The 15384-nt window shown below is 31.9% G+C and overlaps 2 protein-coding genes across 12 annotated transcripts; one reads left to right on the top strand and one right to left on the bottom strand.

Annotated features, from left to right (window-relative positions):
* The first annotated feature begins 277 nt into the window (after positions 1 to 277).
* LOC107912007 (phosphatidylinositol transfer protein 3) lies at positions 278 to 7728 on the top strand. Of its 11 annotated transcripts, none has more exons than XM_041105574.1 (10): positions 278 to 392; positions 492 to 558; positions 643 to 1135; positions 2164 to 2329; positions 2416 to 3232; positions 4942 to 5002; positions 5310 to 5486; positions 6561 to 6659; positions 6742 to 6987; positions 7234 to 7728. In XM_041105574.1, exons 6-10 carry the CDS (start codon positions 4946 to 4948, stop codon positions 7522 to 7524), a joined length of 870 nt encoding a protein of 289 aa, XP_040961508.1. In that variant the 5' UTR covers positions 278 to 392; positions 492 to 558; positions 643 to 1135; positions 2164 to 2329; positions 2416 to 3232; positions 4942 to 4945; the 3' UTR covers positions 7525 to 7728. The 11 variants fall into 11 exon arrangements, with proteins under 11 accessions (XP_040961508.1, XP_040961509.1, XP_040961507.1 ...); XM_041105575.1 differs by having other exon boundaries at positions 2164 to 2336; XM_041105573.1 differs by having other exon boundaries at positions 2164 to 3232.
* Positions 7729 to 9366: 1638 nt separating this feature from the next.
* Positions 9367 to 15290, bottom strand: LOC107911244 (sugar transporter ERD6-like 6). Its single transcript, XM_016839117.2, has 18 exons — positions 13846 to 15290; positions 13681 to 13743; positions 13502 to 13591; positions 12797 to 12856; positions 12638 to 12703; positions 12428 to 12493; positions 12265 to 12340; positions 12018 to 12082; positions 11828 to 11920; positions 11654 to 11734; positions 11488 to 11572; positions 11292 to 11338; positions 11156 to 11218; positions 10935 to 10994; positions 10719 to 10784; positions 10508 to 10567; positions 9880 to 9994; positions 9367 to 9692 (listed from the first exon to the last, which is right to left on the bottom strand). Exons 1-18 carry the CDS (start codon positions 14032 to 14034, stop codon positions 9580 to 9582), a joined length of 1458 nt encoding a protein of 485 aa, XP_016694606.2. The 5' UTR covers positions 14035 to 15290; the 3' UTR covers positions 9367 to 9579.
* Positions 15291 to 15384: the final 94 nt, after the last annotated feature.

Here is a 15384-nt window from a genome sequence, read left to right as displayed (position 1 = left end):
ACGGTAAAGATGAGATGATAACACATCCCCAATTTGCGTAATAACAACGCTATTTCATTTTATCAGAAAAAAATAAAAAAAAACATAACGCCAACTTCATAACAACCACATTCTTGACGTGGCGCACAACTATTGGATGGTGTCTGCCAAATTTCTTTTACCTTTTTCCTCAATTAAAAAAGATGCCGACTTAATACACGTGGATTAACATTAACCATTCATCTTTCCAAACACTGACCGTCCATTCTTCAAAAAGCCGCCTATATATTTTAGGTTTTGTTGCAAAGAAAATCTCATTCTAAATTTCTCATCTCCTCTGTTATTTTCTGTTCCTTCCCGCCGTCTAGTTCTTGCAAAAGTTCAGATCTATCTTCTATGATTCCTTATGCGAGGTTTGTTTCTTCAGATCCGGTACCACAGTTTCATGATCTTCTCTTTGATATCAGATTTTTGACGAGGGTTAACGTTGTCTGATCTAATGCTTTAAAAAGTCCTTAGACGGCAAGATCCAAAGGTTTGCAGGAATCGTTATCTATTTGAAGAGATATATCTTCCTAAGTATGTATTCTATATTCTTTCTCTTTTTACGAAGTTTATTTTCAATAATTCCTTTGTTTATATATTGTTCTTGTAATCTTGCAGGGATGGTGAAAGATTTGATCTCGCCAGAGGTGGTTCTTGTTCTTGATCTTAGGATCTATCGTAGTAAAACAAGTGATGTTCTGAGATAGCGATGTTGGATCGAAAGGTGGTTTATGTTTGAAAGGATGTGTAAGATGTCAGGTCAGAGGTCCTAATTATTTTGAAAATAAGAATAGGGCTGAGTCCTGATCTATCTTTGTCATCCAAGACCTTTGCCATGTCGGGTGCGCTTGCATGGCAGGTCACCGAAACTTAATAAAAATTCTATTTTTTCGGTGTTTTCAGGGGGAGTTCGCACGGGGGTTGCCCGGGTTCTCCCCTCTGCTGTTGTGTCTCGTGCCTCTTTACTTTTTTATCCTTTCTGCTTGCCATTATTTACTTCATATACGCTGCAACATACGGGATGGATGCATGATCCCACATCATCATCACCAACTCGGAATAAGCTGTCGAAGCAATTGATCTTCAACCACTTGCAAACCTCAAACCCAAGGTATTTTTTACGTATTCAAAACAAAATTTTAGTTTAAAAAATAGACATTTGCTAGTTATCATGCCAGTCAATTTACCATTAACTTTGACAAATATGCACCTAACTATCCTTGGGTTACCTGGATAAGCCGGATAAGGATGAGAATCGTATATATCTTAAACATAGATATAATTGATAATCAATTTCTAAAAGCATCTTTATCAATTCTAGATTTTTGGTACTTGTTTTTATTTTTAAAAACGGAGTTAATTATTTTCAAATAACGATTTTGATAACAAATTTTAAAATTATTTGATTTTTCCTAACTGACCGTGTTCTTTCACTATATATTTTTAGGAGTTTAATTATATTACCAATAAGGTTTTTTTTTAAATTGTTAAAATAAGCTATTCAATTTTTGAACTTTTCATGGTCTTAAAATTTTAAGATTTATTTTTAATATGTTTGTTTTAATAGCTAGTTGATCTAATAAGAACAAGAGTATAGTATTCAAGTGGTGATATGTCGGTTAGATTTTGTTTAGAAAATTCGGTACTCGTTTTTTTATTTGCCTTCACACATCCCAGCTTAAATAACCCAAAATATGCCATGGCTTAGGTAGAGCAATTAGGCAATAACTGTTTTTAAATGTATTCAATGGTATGTCCATTTGAATCAGCTGAAAATTTCACCAATTCCCTTTGCAAAGTGCTTACTAAAATACTGGATTACATTTAGGCGGAGACGGTGAGGATTTCCCCGATAAAGTAGGTATCTTAATACAATGATCAATTTCCCGGTATCAATCCTGGTTCCATTTAATTGCCTATGCTAATTTCTCATTTTATCATTATTATTTTCCTTTTAATGTATTATCCTCGTATCTATTTTTCTCCGAACTGCGTATTTTGAGAATATTTTTAGTACGTGTACATATCTTGTATTGCCCTGTAGTTCAGGCTCTTGCATGGGCCTTTATTATTCATTGCGTTGAAGGTTGTAGTTCATTTACTAGCTGTTGAAGATATTGACGGAAGTTGTATCAGCAGTGAGAAGAGGTAGTTTGTGTGTTGGGAGTTTGCATATGTCAGCTTTGATTAGCATCGGAAATCAATGTATTTGAGCTTTGGTCGATTTTCAAGATTTATGGATTTATAAAGAGTGGAGCTTGGGACGCACCAGATGAAGAGCTCGATGCTTTTGCGGGTTCTATTGGTAGAAGGTCTTCCCATCATTTTCCTAGTTCTTGAAGCATTGAAGTCATTGCATATATTGAATCCTTGATTTTTTACATGGTGCAGTTTTCTACTGGGATTAGTTTTGAAGAAGTGTTTGATACGAGAGGTACATATGTCAAATGTGTAACCGGTTCCATTTACATATTAAAAAATTTTCAGTGGACTTCGGTCCCGTGGTTTTTCCCCCTTTGTGGGGTTTTCCACGTAAATTTGGTGTCTTTCTATATTCTTATGTTCATTCGTTATTAAGCCGAAGGTGAATCGCGTCACACTATTGATTCCATTCGAAGGTATGAAAGAAATGGTATCCCATTAATTCTTTCTACTAAAAGTTTTCAACGTTTTCAACTAAATTAATAACCCTATTCAAGTCAAATCTCTCTATTGTATTAAGAAAAAACCCATCAAGTTTCTCTGTGATTTTAAACCCGAGTTTTATTTCAGGTTGGAGAGTTGCTATTATTTTTGGGCTCTTAAGGCTTCGTTCTTTGAAGTTGTTTTCTATAATGGTTCTTAATAATTTTTTATAAAAATATTATATCATTACATTTAAAAAAAATTACGCATGTAAATTGTTGTTTATGATTCAGATTTGAGTTTCTGAGGGAGTTCTTTATATTCGAACAGATAGCTTCAAAAAATTGGGTACCCATTACCGATTTTGATAATCTGATTTGCTTTTTCCTTTGAAAATCTTTTCCTAGGATAACTGTTTTCTGCGAATTGTCTCAACTCTTAACTGTAGTCCACACTAAATTTTGTTTATATTTCGTCAAAAGGAAAAGGAGGTGCAATGTTGATTCATTTATGACTATTTATTTCGAAAGATCTGTAAGCTCAAAACGGCAGAGCGCTGGATCCCTTTGACGGGGGTTGAGAGGTTGGTGGTTCGAATCCATCCAGATCTGTTTTTTTTCTCTCCTTTTTTCGGTAATGGAAAAAATATGAATATACAGGCGGAACTTTATAATTTTGACAAAGATCAATTTATTTTTATATTAATTCTTTAGAAGTATATTAATTTTTTATAATTTAGTATTATTTTGAAAATTTAATGTTAGAAAGCAATATCTATTGCTTGGACTATTTTCACAAGCAGCATTTAGATGACTAACACGTTCTTTCTTAGTGTAATAAAACAATAAATATTATTTTATTATAAAAATGAGACATAGCATTATTTCGATTTTAATTTATAAAATTAAAAATTTCCTGTATATGGTACTAACTCAGAAAACAATGTTAATTGACTTGTTATAAGAGGGACAAAAGAAGTAATGATACTTATTTAATGCTAGCGTTTAAAACAATGAACTTGTCTTTGCCTTAAGAAGGTAAAAAAATGAACATTTTATAAGAAAACAGTGACCACTTAGAAAACCTAGAAAATCACAGCGGAAACTTCTTATTTCTATATGGAAATTAAATTCTATAGTTGAACAGAAAAAAAAAGAATATTAAATTCTATAAGAACAAAAAAATTGTTTTAATATGTTTATTATTTATTAGACCACTTATCTCGGATTAGCATTTTCAATAAAAATTTGAAGACATAATTTCTTTTCTGAAACACTAAATTTTATATAATGCTTTAAAAATAAAAATATATAAATTAAATGAAAAACATACCATAGTGGAGTTGAAACTGGTGCCATTGCGTGGAAAGTGGAAACGCAAGCATAATGCGGTGGTCCAAGCTTTCCGCCTTTCTTTTTTCTGAGAATAGCTTTTAGCCATTCTTTCTGTTTTCTGAGACTAGACAACCAGGTCACTCGTTTATTTTGGTCATTATAAATTCTTTTTCAATTTAGTTACTTAATTAAGATGATTATCCCAACTCGTCACTATTATTAAAAATTTCGTTAATTTATCGACGGATTGACACGCTTAAATTCAAGTCTTTTTTATATTATCAACAATATTAATATTAATTAAGTTAAATTCAATCAACAAAATTTATTTTTTTCTAGTAAATTATATAATTACATCGTATTATAATAATATTTTTTTGAAAAAAAATAGCAAGGCTATGAGGCCCACGCTTGGGTTCTAAAACATTAATAAAATAAACTCAAACCAACAATACTCTTGTATTCCCATCATTAATAAAGGAAGAAATCTGAAAGCTTTGATATTCTCACTGCCCCTGATAGTTTCGATATTCAGCTGGTTTTTGCATAACCAGGTACATATAATTTAAAATTTTTCCTTCTTTTCTAATCTCGTTTTTGTTATTTCTAATATTTCAACACTTACAGTGTTCTTGTGCTGTAAAGTAGATCTATCTGCATTGACTGTTTCATCCATATTATTAATTTTTGTGTTGATTATAAGATTTGAATAAACTACTCCTCCCCCCCCTCCCTTTTTTGAGAGCTTGCGAAGAGATAGATCTGTTTTTAAATTGATGGATCTTTAAGAGTTCTGGACCTCTGTTTGGCGTTCATTACAGCTGTTTAGTTTATGCTAATAATAATAATAATAATCAAATTTGTTATGAACATCAGAACAATCGTTTTAATTAATTAATTAATTAATTTTAAACTGAAAAGTTGAGCATGTTAAGATTGTGATTGACTTGATTTGCAGGGAAATGTTTCTTCGGAGAAAGCATACACAGAAGGATGATTCTGAGCAACGAGATGCAAAGGTAATATTTATTTATTTTATTCGAATATATTTGTATTTTGAGCAGACTAAATTTAATTAATTCGGTTCATAGCTTTATCGTTGTTGATCAAAGGATTGGAAATAATGAGAAATCCTTCAAAGTTTATGGAATTGATCTCTAGATGTTGTAAATACGGGAGGCGTCAAATTAAAGTCTAAAAAGTATTTTTGAATTCTTTGTTATTTCGACTCTTCATTTTTCCGGCTTACAGCATCTGTGTTCTACATTTGAGTCCAAAGCATATCTAAATATAAAAAGTTGAATCATATACTTGGTTGATAAGCAGGTCATTGAACTCAGGACTGCAATAGGACCCCTGTCTGGACGTTGTTCATTGTTCTGTACCGATGCATGCCTCATGAGATATTTAGAAGCTCGGAATTGGAATGTAGACAAGGCAAGGAAGATGTTAGAAGAGACATTAAAGTGGCGATCGACTTATAAGCCTGAAGAAATCCGTTGGGTATGTTTGATAATTCCTGCCTCCTTATGGTAGCTATTGGGAATTATCCATATTTATGGAAAATCAAAGATATGGGTATCAAATATTGGAAAGTCAAAGATATGGGTATCAAATATTGGCATAATAAAATCTGAGATATTTGCAATATATGGTCCCTAAATTGTAAAGTGACTTTGCAAGTTGATCCCTAAACCTCAACTATAAATAGGCATAACCATCTCTCATTCTGTATCTCAAACTTGCCATTCTCTACTTAAGGCATTGTTTTCTCTCTCTCTCTTTGTAAATTCTCACTTGTATTTTGGAGTGAAATATATTTGGTAGTGCCCGAGGACGTAGGCAAAATTTGCTGAACCTCGTTAAATTCTTGTGTTCTTTATTGTATTATTCTGCATGAATTGTGTGTGTGATTGTAGTGATTTATTGTGCTATTAAATTACGATTGAGGGATATTCTGGCTAGGAAAGACCTGGTACTTAAGCGATCCTTGCGATCCACCTCTCTTTCCTGGGAATTGAACTTAGTGTGATTTTTTAGTACAATAATTTTACTCTTTTACACGCTTCCGCACAATAGTAGCAATGTGTGGATAATTTAGTAATCATTATGTAACTCTGGTTGCGAGTGTCAGACATGGATATATATTCGAGACTTGTATATTCATTCATTTCAAGATTTTCATGTATCTTCAAAGTATTTGGATGATTATACCCTTTTATCCGGATATATATAGGATATAGATAATCCCGGAAAAAAGAAAATGAATAGTCTTAGCAACATAGAGTTGTTAGTGTAGGATGAGATTCCAAAGCGTATTAGAATACTTGAAACTTTGTTTAATAAGTTCAAGTCAAAACTCGTTTAGATTAGTTTTGATGTCTCTCTATAAATTTAAGATTTTATGGTTATGAAACTGGATAATTGTTCTTTCCTTCTACCTGATCATGAATCACGGATGACATGTTTCATTCCTGTTTTTGCGTATGATTATGAGTTTATAACTAGTACAATTTCTGATGTTAAAAGGCTTATTTTTGGTTTCTGGAATTTACCTCATGACATGTTTTTCTCCAGCACGAAGTGGCACATGAAGGTGAGACCGGAAAAGTATCCCGAGCGAGTTTCCATGACCGTCAAGGAAGAACAGTGCTTATATTGAGGCCTGGAATGCAGGTTTGCAGTAGGTTTCATTCAGTTTGCTAAGCTTCGTCACCAAACATGCCCTTTTAATTTTCCCACCTATATGTCTTGGCAGAACACTACATCAGCGGAAAATAATATTCGCCATTTGGTCTATCTCTTAGAAAATGCTGTCATAAATCTCTCCGAAGGCCAAGAGCAAATGTCATGGTTGATAGACTTCACAGGATTTTCCTTGAACACCAGTGTTCCCATCAGAACAGCCCGGGATATCATATACATCCTTCAGAGCCACTATCCAGAGAGGCTGGCAATCGCTTTCTTGTATAATCCACCAAGGTTTTTTGAAGCCTTCTATAAGGTTTTCTCTCCAGCCTTTCCATTAATTTGGTTTCTTGTATTCTTTAAGCATTCTATAAGTCTGGCAGGAAGACCATTGCCTAACCTAGTTATTTATATCTCCATACGGATATCTGATTATATGTTTGACGCTAATATTGCAACATGTATTTAGGAACATAGGAACTAACATAAAACCAATGTACTTGGCTCCTTGAAGTTGCAATATTTCATTTGATTGATGTGTTGCTATGTACATTTTCCACAGGCTGTGAGGTATTTTCTGGATCCAAAAACAGCTCAGAAGGTGAAATTTGTTTACCCTAAAAACAAAGATAGTGTGGAGATGATGCAATTATATTTTGATATTGAGAATCTCCCCAACGAATTTGGGGGAAACGCAACATTGAAGTATGACCACGAAGAGTTCTCACGATTGATGGCTCAAGATGATGTAAAAACTGCTAAATTCTGGGGAATTGATGAGAAACCATACCAAATTGGCAATGGACATTCAGTAGCACCGGAGCCAGCGCCCATTTCACAACAAGCGGGCTGAGACAACTTGCCTATTTTCTATAACTGGTATGTCTCTAAGGTTAAGTGATGTGCCTATGTAAATCAACATCCACATCCTTCTTTACATGATGAATAAAAGTCATTTCCTTTTTTACCCCCCTTCATTCCTAACTATTAAGACCAAAAAAAGGAGCATGTTTTCTGCTGACATAAATGCTAGTAAAGGATATGGCTATATTCTGTATGACACATGTTTATGCATCTTCTCCTTCGGCTATTTAGCTCACCCTGTGTTTGTGTATTTCTTGTTATAAAAGCAAAGAAATGAAAATTTAAAGGAAAATCAACCAGATTATAAAGGTGATGAAATGGGATGAGTAGAGGTACGTTGGACATCTCGAACTTGGAGATTACAGAATGATTAAGGTCGGTATAAAATAAGGACATAAATTGACGAAAGATATCTTTATATACATATGCGGTCTCTATCTTTATTATAAGTATGTACAGGCATATCTTTATATACAAATGACGACAACGTTGACTGCAGGCGCTGACTGGTATTTCGCCATTTTAGTATATCTTCTGAATCTGCTACTCAACGGTACTATGTAAACAAACACTAAATCATTGCACTGCTCTTTTCAGTTTACTATTGACTTAGAGGTGAGCAAAACTCGATTCGATTAGAGAAAATTGAAAAAATATTCGAATAAGTAATTCAAGTTTCGAGTTGTTATATTTTACAATTTCAATAACTCAAATAATAGATTGCTGTAATTACTCCTTTGATCCCTATCAATTTTAAAAATAAACAAATTGGTCTCTCAACAAAAATTACAAAAAAATTTAAAAAACTTTTAAAATTCAAAATATTTATAAAAAATTTCAAAATTTATATTTTATAAATAATTATAAATTATTTAAATGATTTTAAAACAATAATTTTGGGGCCTAAATAAGTTAATTAATAATTAAAGTTTATAATACTAAAGTATTTTTAAATTATTTTGCTTTGAAAAAGTTTTCAAATATATATGGTTTCAAATTTATATGCTTTTAACCTAGAAATAATTATATTTTAACAAGATTTTAATATGACATGTTTAATTTTTAAATTTAACACTAACAAATTCATTTGATTCAATTCAAATTAAGATGATAAAATAGGACTCGTCAATTCAGTTAACTCAAAATTTTTTCACTTGATTCGACTCAATCCAATCGAAAGCTCACCCATAATAAAAATTATAGTGATTTTGTTGTTAGGTACTTTCTTTTATTGGTTGCCACTTTTAAATCAACTATTAAAATTTCTTTTGAAACCAATTCTTTTATGGGACATGGCATCTTCTTTTAAAAAAATTAAATAAAAAAGTAATTATATATTTATACAAAATTAAAAAGGTAGAAATTTCATATTCTTTTTCTTTCCTTTTTCCTTAAGTAACTATTTCTTGATCAATTAAAAATTTACTTCACTTCATTCTATAAATGCATCTTATACACAATTATAGCATATAAAATTATAAATATGGTATTATCAATAAATCTATACTATTATTTTATCACCTAATTGAGTTGGTGTTATGAATTGGTGCATCACCAATTTCGTTAAGAAAATAATAGAAATATTTTTTTATAATTAAAATAAATTATATTATTTAAAAATATTTTTTTATATTTAAACTCAAGCGATTTGCATTAGTAAATCTTAAATTTACCACTCAATCAAAGCTTTAATTTAATCTTCTTTTTATATATATATATATTATTTTAATATGTACCTTTTATACCTCTATCAATATATAGTTTAATCTATTTTTTTTTCATTTTAATACTATACATATATCATGTGTTATTATTAATTAGTTTCAAACCATACATTTCAATATTTATAATATTATATATTATTTTCAAACACACATTTATATTATAAATTCATGATTTTCACACTCATATGCGTGTGATAGAATTTTTAGTAGTAATAACATGCATCTTTATCCATATATTCATTACATGGGTTGAAACAAGTTTAGTGATAAATGCATAATATAAAAAAGTCAAAAGATTGGATGTACAAATATGCTATTTTCTATCTGAAGGAGGATTGAATTTCCTCTAGACTTCTTCCTTTTGTTTCCGGAACGCAACGTGCCACAAATATAATGGTGAAAGCAGCCAAACCAGCATAAATTGTGAACGTCCCTGAAACCAAACCATGTAAGCTTTATTTTCTTTTATTTTACAGTTAAATTTAAATTTAAACTATATTTTAAAAATTTTAAATAGTAATTTGAGCCCGACCAAATCAAATGGTTTATTTATTTATTTATTATTTTTAAATCCAAAACTTGCTTGAAATAATTATTAAAATTCATGCCTGCCTACATACCTCCACCACTCCAAGACAGGAGCAAGTTTGCAGTCATGGTAACTGCCCAAGCCGTCATCCAGTTGAACAACGTCGCCACACTGCCGGCTAGACCCTTAATATTTACTGGAAGTATCTGAATGATGAATTTTTTTTCTATGTTAAAAGAACATTTTAATAAGGAAATTACTGAAAATGAACAACCTAAACTGCCAATCCTATACTTATAATTAAATAATTTGTGCAGGAAGTCCACACCATATTATAAAATGTATTCTAAATATATACTATTTAAATATTATATTTTAATACTGTAAAAATACTATATTATCTTGCCCTAAAATTATTTAATTTTTTTATTGAAAAGTACTAATTTTCAAAAAAAATATATAAATAAATTAATATATATAATCAACCTATGCATCGCACGAGATAAAGAAATTAGTTAAGGTGTTATATCTAAAGGTAGGTACGATAAGATTTTTTTTTTTAATTTCAGTTTGATAAATTTATCTTTTGAGTCCATAAAGTTTGTGTTGAATCTAAAAATTATAATCTAATTCCGACTTTTTAATATAAATTTTGTCTGCACAATTTAAGAAAATTTCCATTTCTATGTAAGATGAACATATGAGAAGAATTTGACTACCTCGGACATTATAACCCATGGGATTGCTCCAACACCCAAACAGAAGGAAATTGCAAAAGCCTAGATGGAAAAGAAAAAAGTCAATCAGATTGATCAAATAACTCATTCAACCATTTTCTTAAATGTAATTTGGATAAATTGTGGTAAGTTGCAATAGAAAGAATCATAATTGAAATGAATCCAACAACATGATGTATGGAGGAAATCTTACCACAAGGCCCACCAATGACATTATTCCCATTACGCTATGTATGACGGAATCTTCTAAGATGTATCCCTGCTCTCCATCACAATACAAGAGTTATCTTACTGGGTTTCCAGTTTGAATGTGTACGTTGAATTTCTCATATTTGAATATGCATTGATGGCTGAAATTTGCATTAGAAGATATACTGAAAAATAATTAAATGAGTACATTATCACTAACCTCAACGTAAAATGCCGTGGCAACAAGGAGCAGACTCAAAGTCATTCCAGATGAGGATATCTGCAAAATCATTCGTAGATTATTCATTTTATTTATTGCTATTTTCGATTTAACCTATTATCACATAAGGGTAAATAATTAAGTATATATTTGACATGAGTATATTCAAATTTTACAATTTTTTTATGGATTTTAAAAATAATAAAAGAGAGAAAACATACCATAAGGAGCACCCTGCGACCGGCTTTGTCTACCAACCACGTGGTCACACCAGATGCAATGACCTACAACACACAATACAAATTTATTATTTTTCCAAAAAAAAATAAAAATTACTGAACAACTTAGAGATGCTACCTGAATAAGACCGAGCCCAAACGTGGCCACATTGCTAGATTTAACCCCTGGGCAACGAAAAGGCAAAGCACAAAAGCTTTTATAGAATGAAAGCAGTACTCAGACGAAAATGGGAAATTCAATGTTTTAAACTTGCGTATATATATCCTTTTACTAGGGCTTGTGTTAAACATCAAAGAAACGTTGTTGTAATTACCAGCTCTTTCGAAGATATTACTGGAATAGAATAAAACAGCATTGATGCCACTGAGTTGCTGAAGCACCAATAATCCAATCCCTACCTGCGGCATACCAATTAGCACTAAAACAAAAGACGGTTCCCTCAAAGGACAACACCTGAAATAAAAAGATTCAAATTCTACCGTCAAAGGATACCAATATCTTCTTCGCCTAAGATCTGCAAATCGAATTGTTGTTGTCTTCCTTGATGATGCTACGGCTCTCTGCAGCGAACAACTAAAATTCTCGTATATAGGATGTGTAAATATAAATATGAGCAGTCTAGCGGTTGTATCGATAAGTCAGTACTTGTATACCTTGATATCATTAACTTCGACAGAGATATCCGTATCAAAACCACGCAAAACTTGCAAAGAGGCTTCAAATTCATCCGTCATTCCCATTTGTGCCTGGTATGCAACCCAGTCCCAAAACAACAACATATATACAAAAGGGGTTATAAGAGGTCCAATCCAATATGAATGATAGCAATAGCAAGTTTCATACCAGCCATCGAGGAGATTCGGGTATGAAGAACAGCCCAGGTATCAATATTAGACATGGCAATATTCCTACAAAGAAGAAAGATGATGTCAATCTGTTAATCATAACACTGAGCATCCGTCCACCCATGGTAGCTTCTTGACCCATGTTCGAGTTCTATCACGCGTATGCATGCAAGATAGGATATTTTCAAAATTCTCGAATCTGTTCAATTATTATGAAAACCTTTTACATATTGTTGGCCACATACCTAAAACTGCAAGCACTCTCCAATTTGTAAACAACCCCAACAGATAAGCCAGCATTATTCCAATAGTGACTGATAGCTATCCAGTAAACAAGTTAACTCCACCAATCAGTTAATAAAAGTATTAAGTATGGGATACTAATGTGGATAAAAATGTGGAACAAACCTGGTTTACTGATCCAAGGCTTCCTCTCATGTTTTGGGGTGCTATCTCTGCTATATATACAGGTACCTACACACACAATTAACAGCATGATGTCGCTGCTATTTTAACCTTTTAATTAAAAATACATATATGCTTATAAAATCGGATTTGATATTTTGTTCTTTGTCAACCCTGCCTACTTAAAAGGAGAAGAGAAGGAGTTGAAGTTACCGTGTACGAAATAATGCCGACACCGAAGCCTTCTAACAACCTTCCCATGAATAAAAATGAGGAATGCTGCAAATAGCAAAAGGCATAATAAAATTAATTAGCAACAAGCTTTGCATGGGAGACACAGCAACAATAACAAAAGTGGCGAAAGTGGCTCACATTGGCAAAAGATATGGCCAGCCATCCTATTATGTTTGGAATCGCTGCAATCAGTAACGACTGCAAATTCAACACACACAACATGCAGTATATTCAATGTTAAAAGAAGCATGCATTTAAATATAAATACATAAATGAGGAATATTAATTATTTGATTTATAAGTTTTTAGTTCTAAGCTGAAACATTGCATCAATCAAACAGTAAATAAGAGAAACCAAGAACTAATGAAATGATAAGATTCAGGATAAATTTCATATCATATATAATTTATCTGACACCATTTTATGTTTATTCAAAGTTTGGATTTATTTGTTATCTTCGTAAGCTAAATTTATATGATAATGTTTTAGTCCATTTAGTATAAATGGATTTTAAGAAAATTTAATATCATTCTTTTATGTATTTTATTATTTAAACTTATGAAACATTTTTTCATCAAAATTAATTATTTCGATATTTCTATTTGAATTTTTTAATAATGTTATTTTCAGAGTTTTTTTTTTTATAATCTACATTTTTTTTCTTTTTAAATTTAGTATAAAATTGAAGTCTCATTTCAAAATTTTAGTATCACTATATATATATTTTTGAAAAATTCACATTATATATATTTTAAAATATTTACACATTAATGGGTAATATTGAGGATTTTGGGATTTATACGTTAGATTTAAAATATTAATCGATGAAAATCAATTTGTACCCCTTTTCGGCCAATGTATTCAGCAATTTGACCGCTGGCAATCGCACCAACCATTGCGCCCACATTTGACAACGAACCAAAAATAGAATACTGCATCACAATTTTTTTTTTGAGAAAATAAAATCGGTTTAAATTGAAAAAAAAAATGAAATGGGAATTTAAGTGATTCAAATTTAGACCTCTGAAACCGAAAGCTTGAGATCTTCAACGATTTGATCTTGCGTAGGTGAAGAAAATCCACACTGCATTTTCAAATTTGAAAAATCATTTAAGAAAAACCTAAATTTCACAGTTGAACGCTTAAATCAGAAACAGAAAAAGAGAAAGATGAAGAAATTTTGTACGGTGAAGCCAAATTGTATAGGGCCCAAGGCGACGATGAGAACACAGAGAACGACGGAGATTGATCCATCGCGAATGACTTGAGCGGAGGAGCTCATAATACTGGACTGCCTCATCCGATACCAACTTCCGGTATGTAGAAACGGCTTCTTGAGATCGCGGCCATCTTCAGTATCGTCACGGAAACTCATCGAAGCAAAACAATGGCGTATTTGAACGGTCGAATTTGGAGGAAATTTTGAAGCTCAATCTTTTGATTGAAACAGGCAAACAAAAAGGAATGCTGAAAATGAAGAAGACGACTGTTGGGTTGGTTAATATTCTTAAGTGGAGGAAAGAACACGTGGCGCCATTTTGGGGGGAATTAACGGTATAATTGTAATTAAAGATATATTTTTAGTTTAATTTGAAGATCTTGGTCGGGGTCTTGTCCGTGGTTTCAAAGACTAGATCCTATTACGACGGCAACTTTATTACTATTTTTGGATGACTTGCTCGAGTTTTTCAAGCTTTGGAGGGACCGAGTTTGAGACATCAAATTAACTAAACATTTATGAAATCTCCACCGCAAGCCACTGTTATCACCACTAGTAGCACCGTCAAGTAGCTTGCCTCCAAACGGAGGTTGACGGCGCCACCGAATCCCCGCAAAGTTTCCTCGCCATTTCTTTGTCCAGCGCCGCCCTCATTTCCGCCCATTCCCCACCAAAACTCCTCTTTCCGAATCCCGTTACCTTCCAAGAACCTTCATTTCCCTTTGAGAAAATAAATCCAACAGACCCGTTCCGTTAAAAACATTTCTCTTTTTTTTCCCCGGAAAAGCTAAGAAAGATTGGCGTCTCAGGTCACAAAGATAGCTAACTCTCTCCACCACCTTTCAGATAAGTTTCCAACTGGTTTGTCGGTCCAAAAGTTTGTGATATTTTTCGCTTGGATCAAAAGCTCACTTAACTCGCTTGGGTCCAACTGATAATAACCGAATCTTAAAATTATTTGGACACAACAAAATATCGAAATACATTCTGTGATTAATGATTGTGCATTTCTTAGGCAAACCCAAATATAGTAAGCAGTCCATGCTTGATTCTCACTCTACACACACAAAACCCTAATATGGGCCGCCGGAGATAATGGTCAAACATTAATCGTTTTGATCCACTTTATCAAAATGGATCAACTTTGAGTTCAACTGGTGTTGCATTTTTCCATAAATAAACTTTCGAGGAGAAATATATAAGATCCCATCAAATTAATAAACTTAAAACGAGTCAATCTAAGATTTAAAGTATTAGAAATTAATATAAATTGTTTATAAAATATAATTTGAATATATAAAATATATTTCTATAATTAATAGACTAGTATGTAAAGTATTGTTCTTTCATCATTTTTTTCTTATTATTATCACGGCGTCATGTTAGTATTATTTTGATATTAATAAATATTCAACATAGACAATAATAAAAGTATAAAAAAATTATGGTAATCCCATTAATGAATTTTAATTTGAATATATAAATTATATTTATAATTAATAATTA

The sequence above is a fragment of the Gossypium hirsutum genome, chromosome D11 (assembly GCF_007990345.1).
Source record: "Gossypium hirsutum isolate 1008001.06 chromosome D11, Gossypium_hirsutum_v2.1, whole genome shotgun sequence".
In the NCBI taxonomy this organism is placed as follows: domain Eukaryota; kingdom Viridiplantae; phylum Streptophyta; class Magnoliopsida; order Malvales; family Malvaceae; genus Gossypium; species Gossypium hirsutum.
Note: the sequence above shows the minus strand (reverse complement) of the source record. Positions and strands in the feature narration are given on the sequence as shown.

What these genes read in the sequence shown, in the direction of transcription:
- LOC107912007 (XM_041105574.1), top strand. Translation starts at nt 4,946, where the DNA reads ATGTTTCTTCGGAGAAAGCATACACAGAAGGATGATTCTGAGCAACGA. An exon ending in AGCCTGAAGAAATCCGTTGG is followed by an intron (nt 5,487 to 6,560) that starts GTATGTTTGATA and finishes GTTTTTCTCCAG; the next exon opens with CACGAAGTGGCACATGAAGG. An exon ending in TTTTTGAAGCCTTCTATAAG is followed by an intron (nt 6,988 to 7,233) that starts GTTTTCTCTCCA and finishes CATTTTCCACAG; the next exon opens with GCTGTGAGGTATTTTCTGGA.
- LOC107911244 (XM_016839117.2), bottom strand. Translation starts at nt 14,034, where the DNA reads ATGAGTTTCCGTGACGATACTGAAGATGGCCGCGATCTCAAGAAGCCG. An exon ending in CTATACAATTTGGCTTCACC is followed by an intron (nt 13,744 to 13,845) that starts GTACAAAATTTC and finishes TTGAAAATGCAG; the next exon opens with TGTGGATTTTCTTCACCTAC. An exon ending in TCGGCATTATTTCGTACACG is followed by an intron (nt 12,494 to 12,637) that starts GTAACTTCAACT and finishes TTGTGTGTGTAG; the next exon opens with GTACCTGTATATATAGCAGA.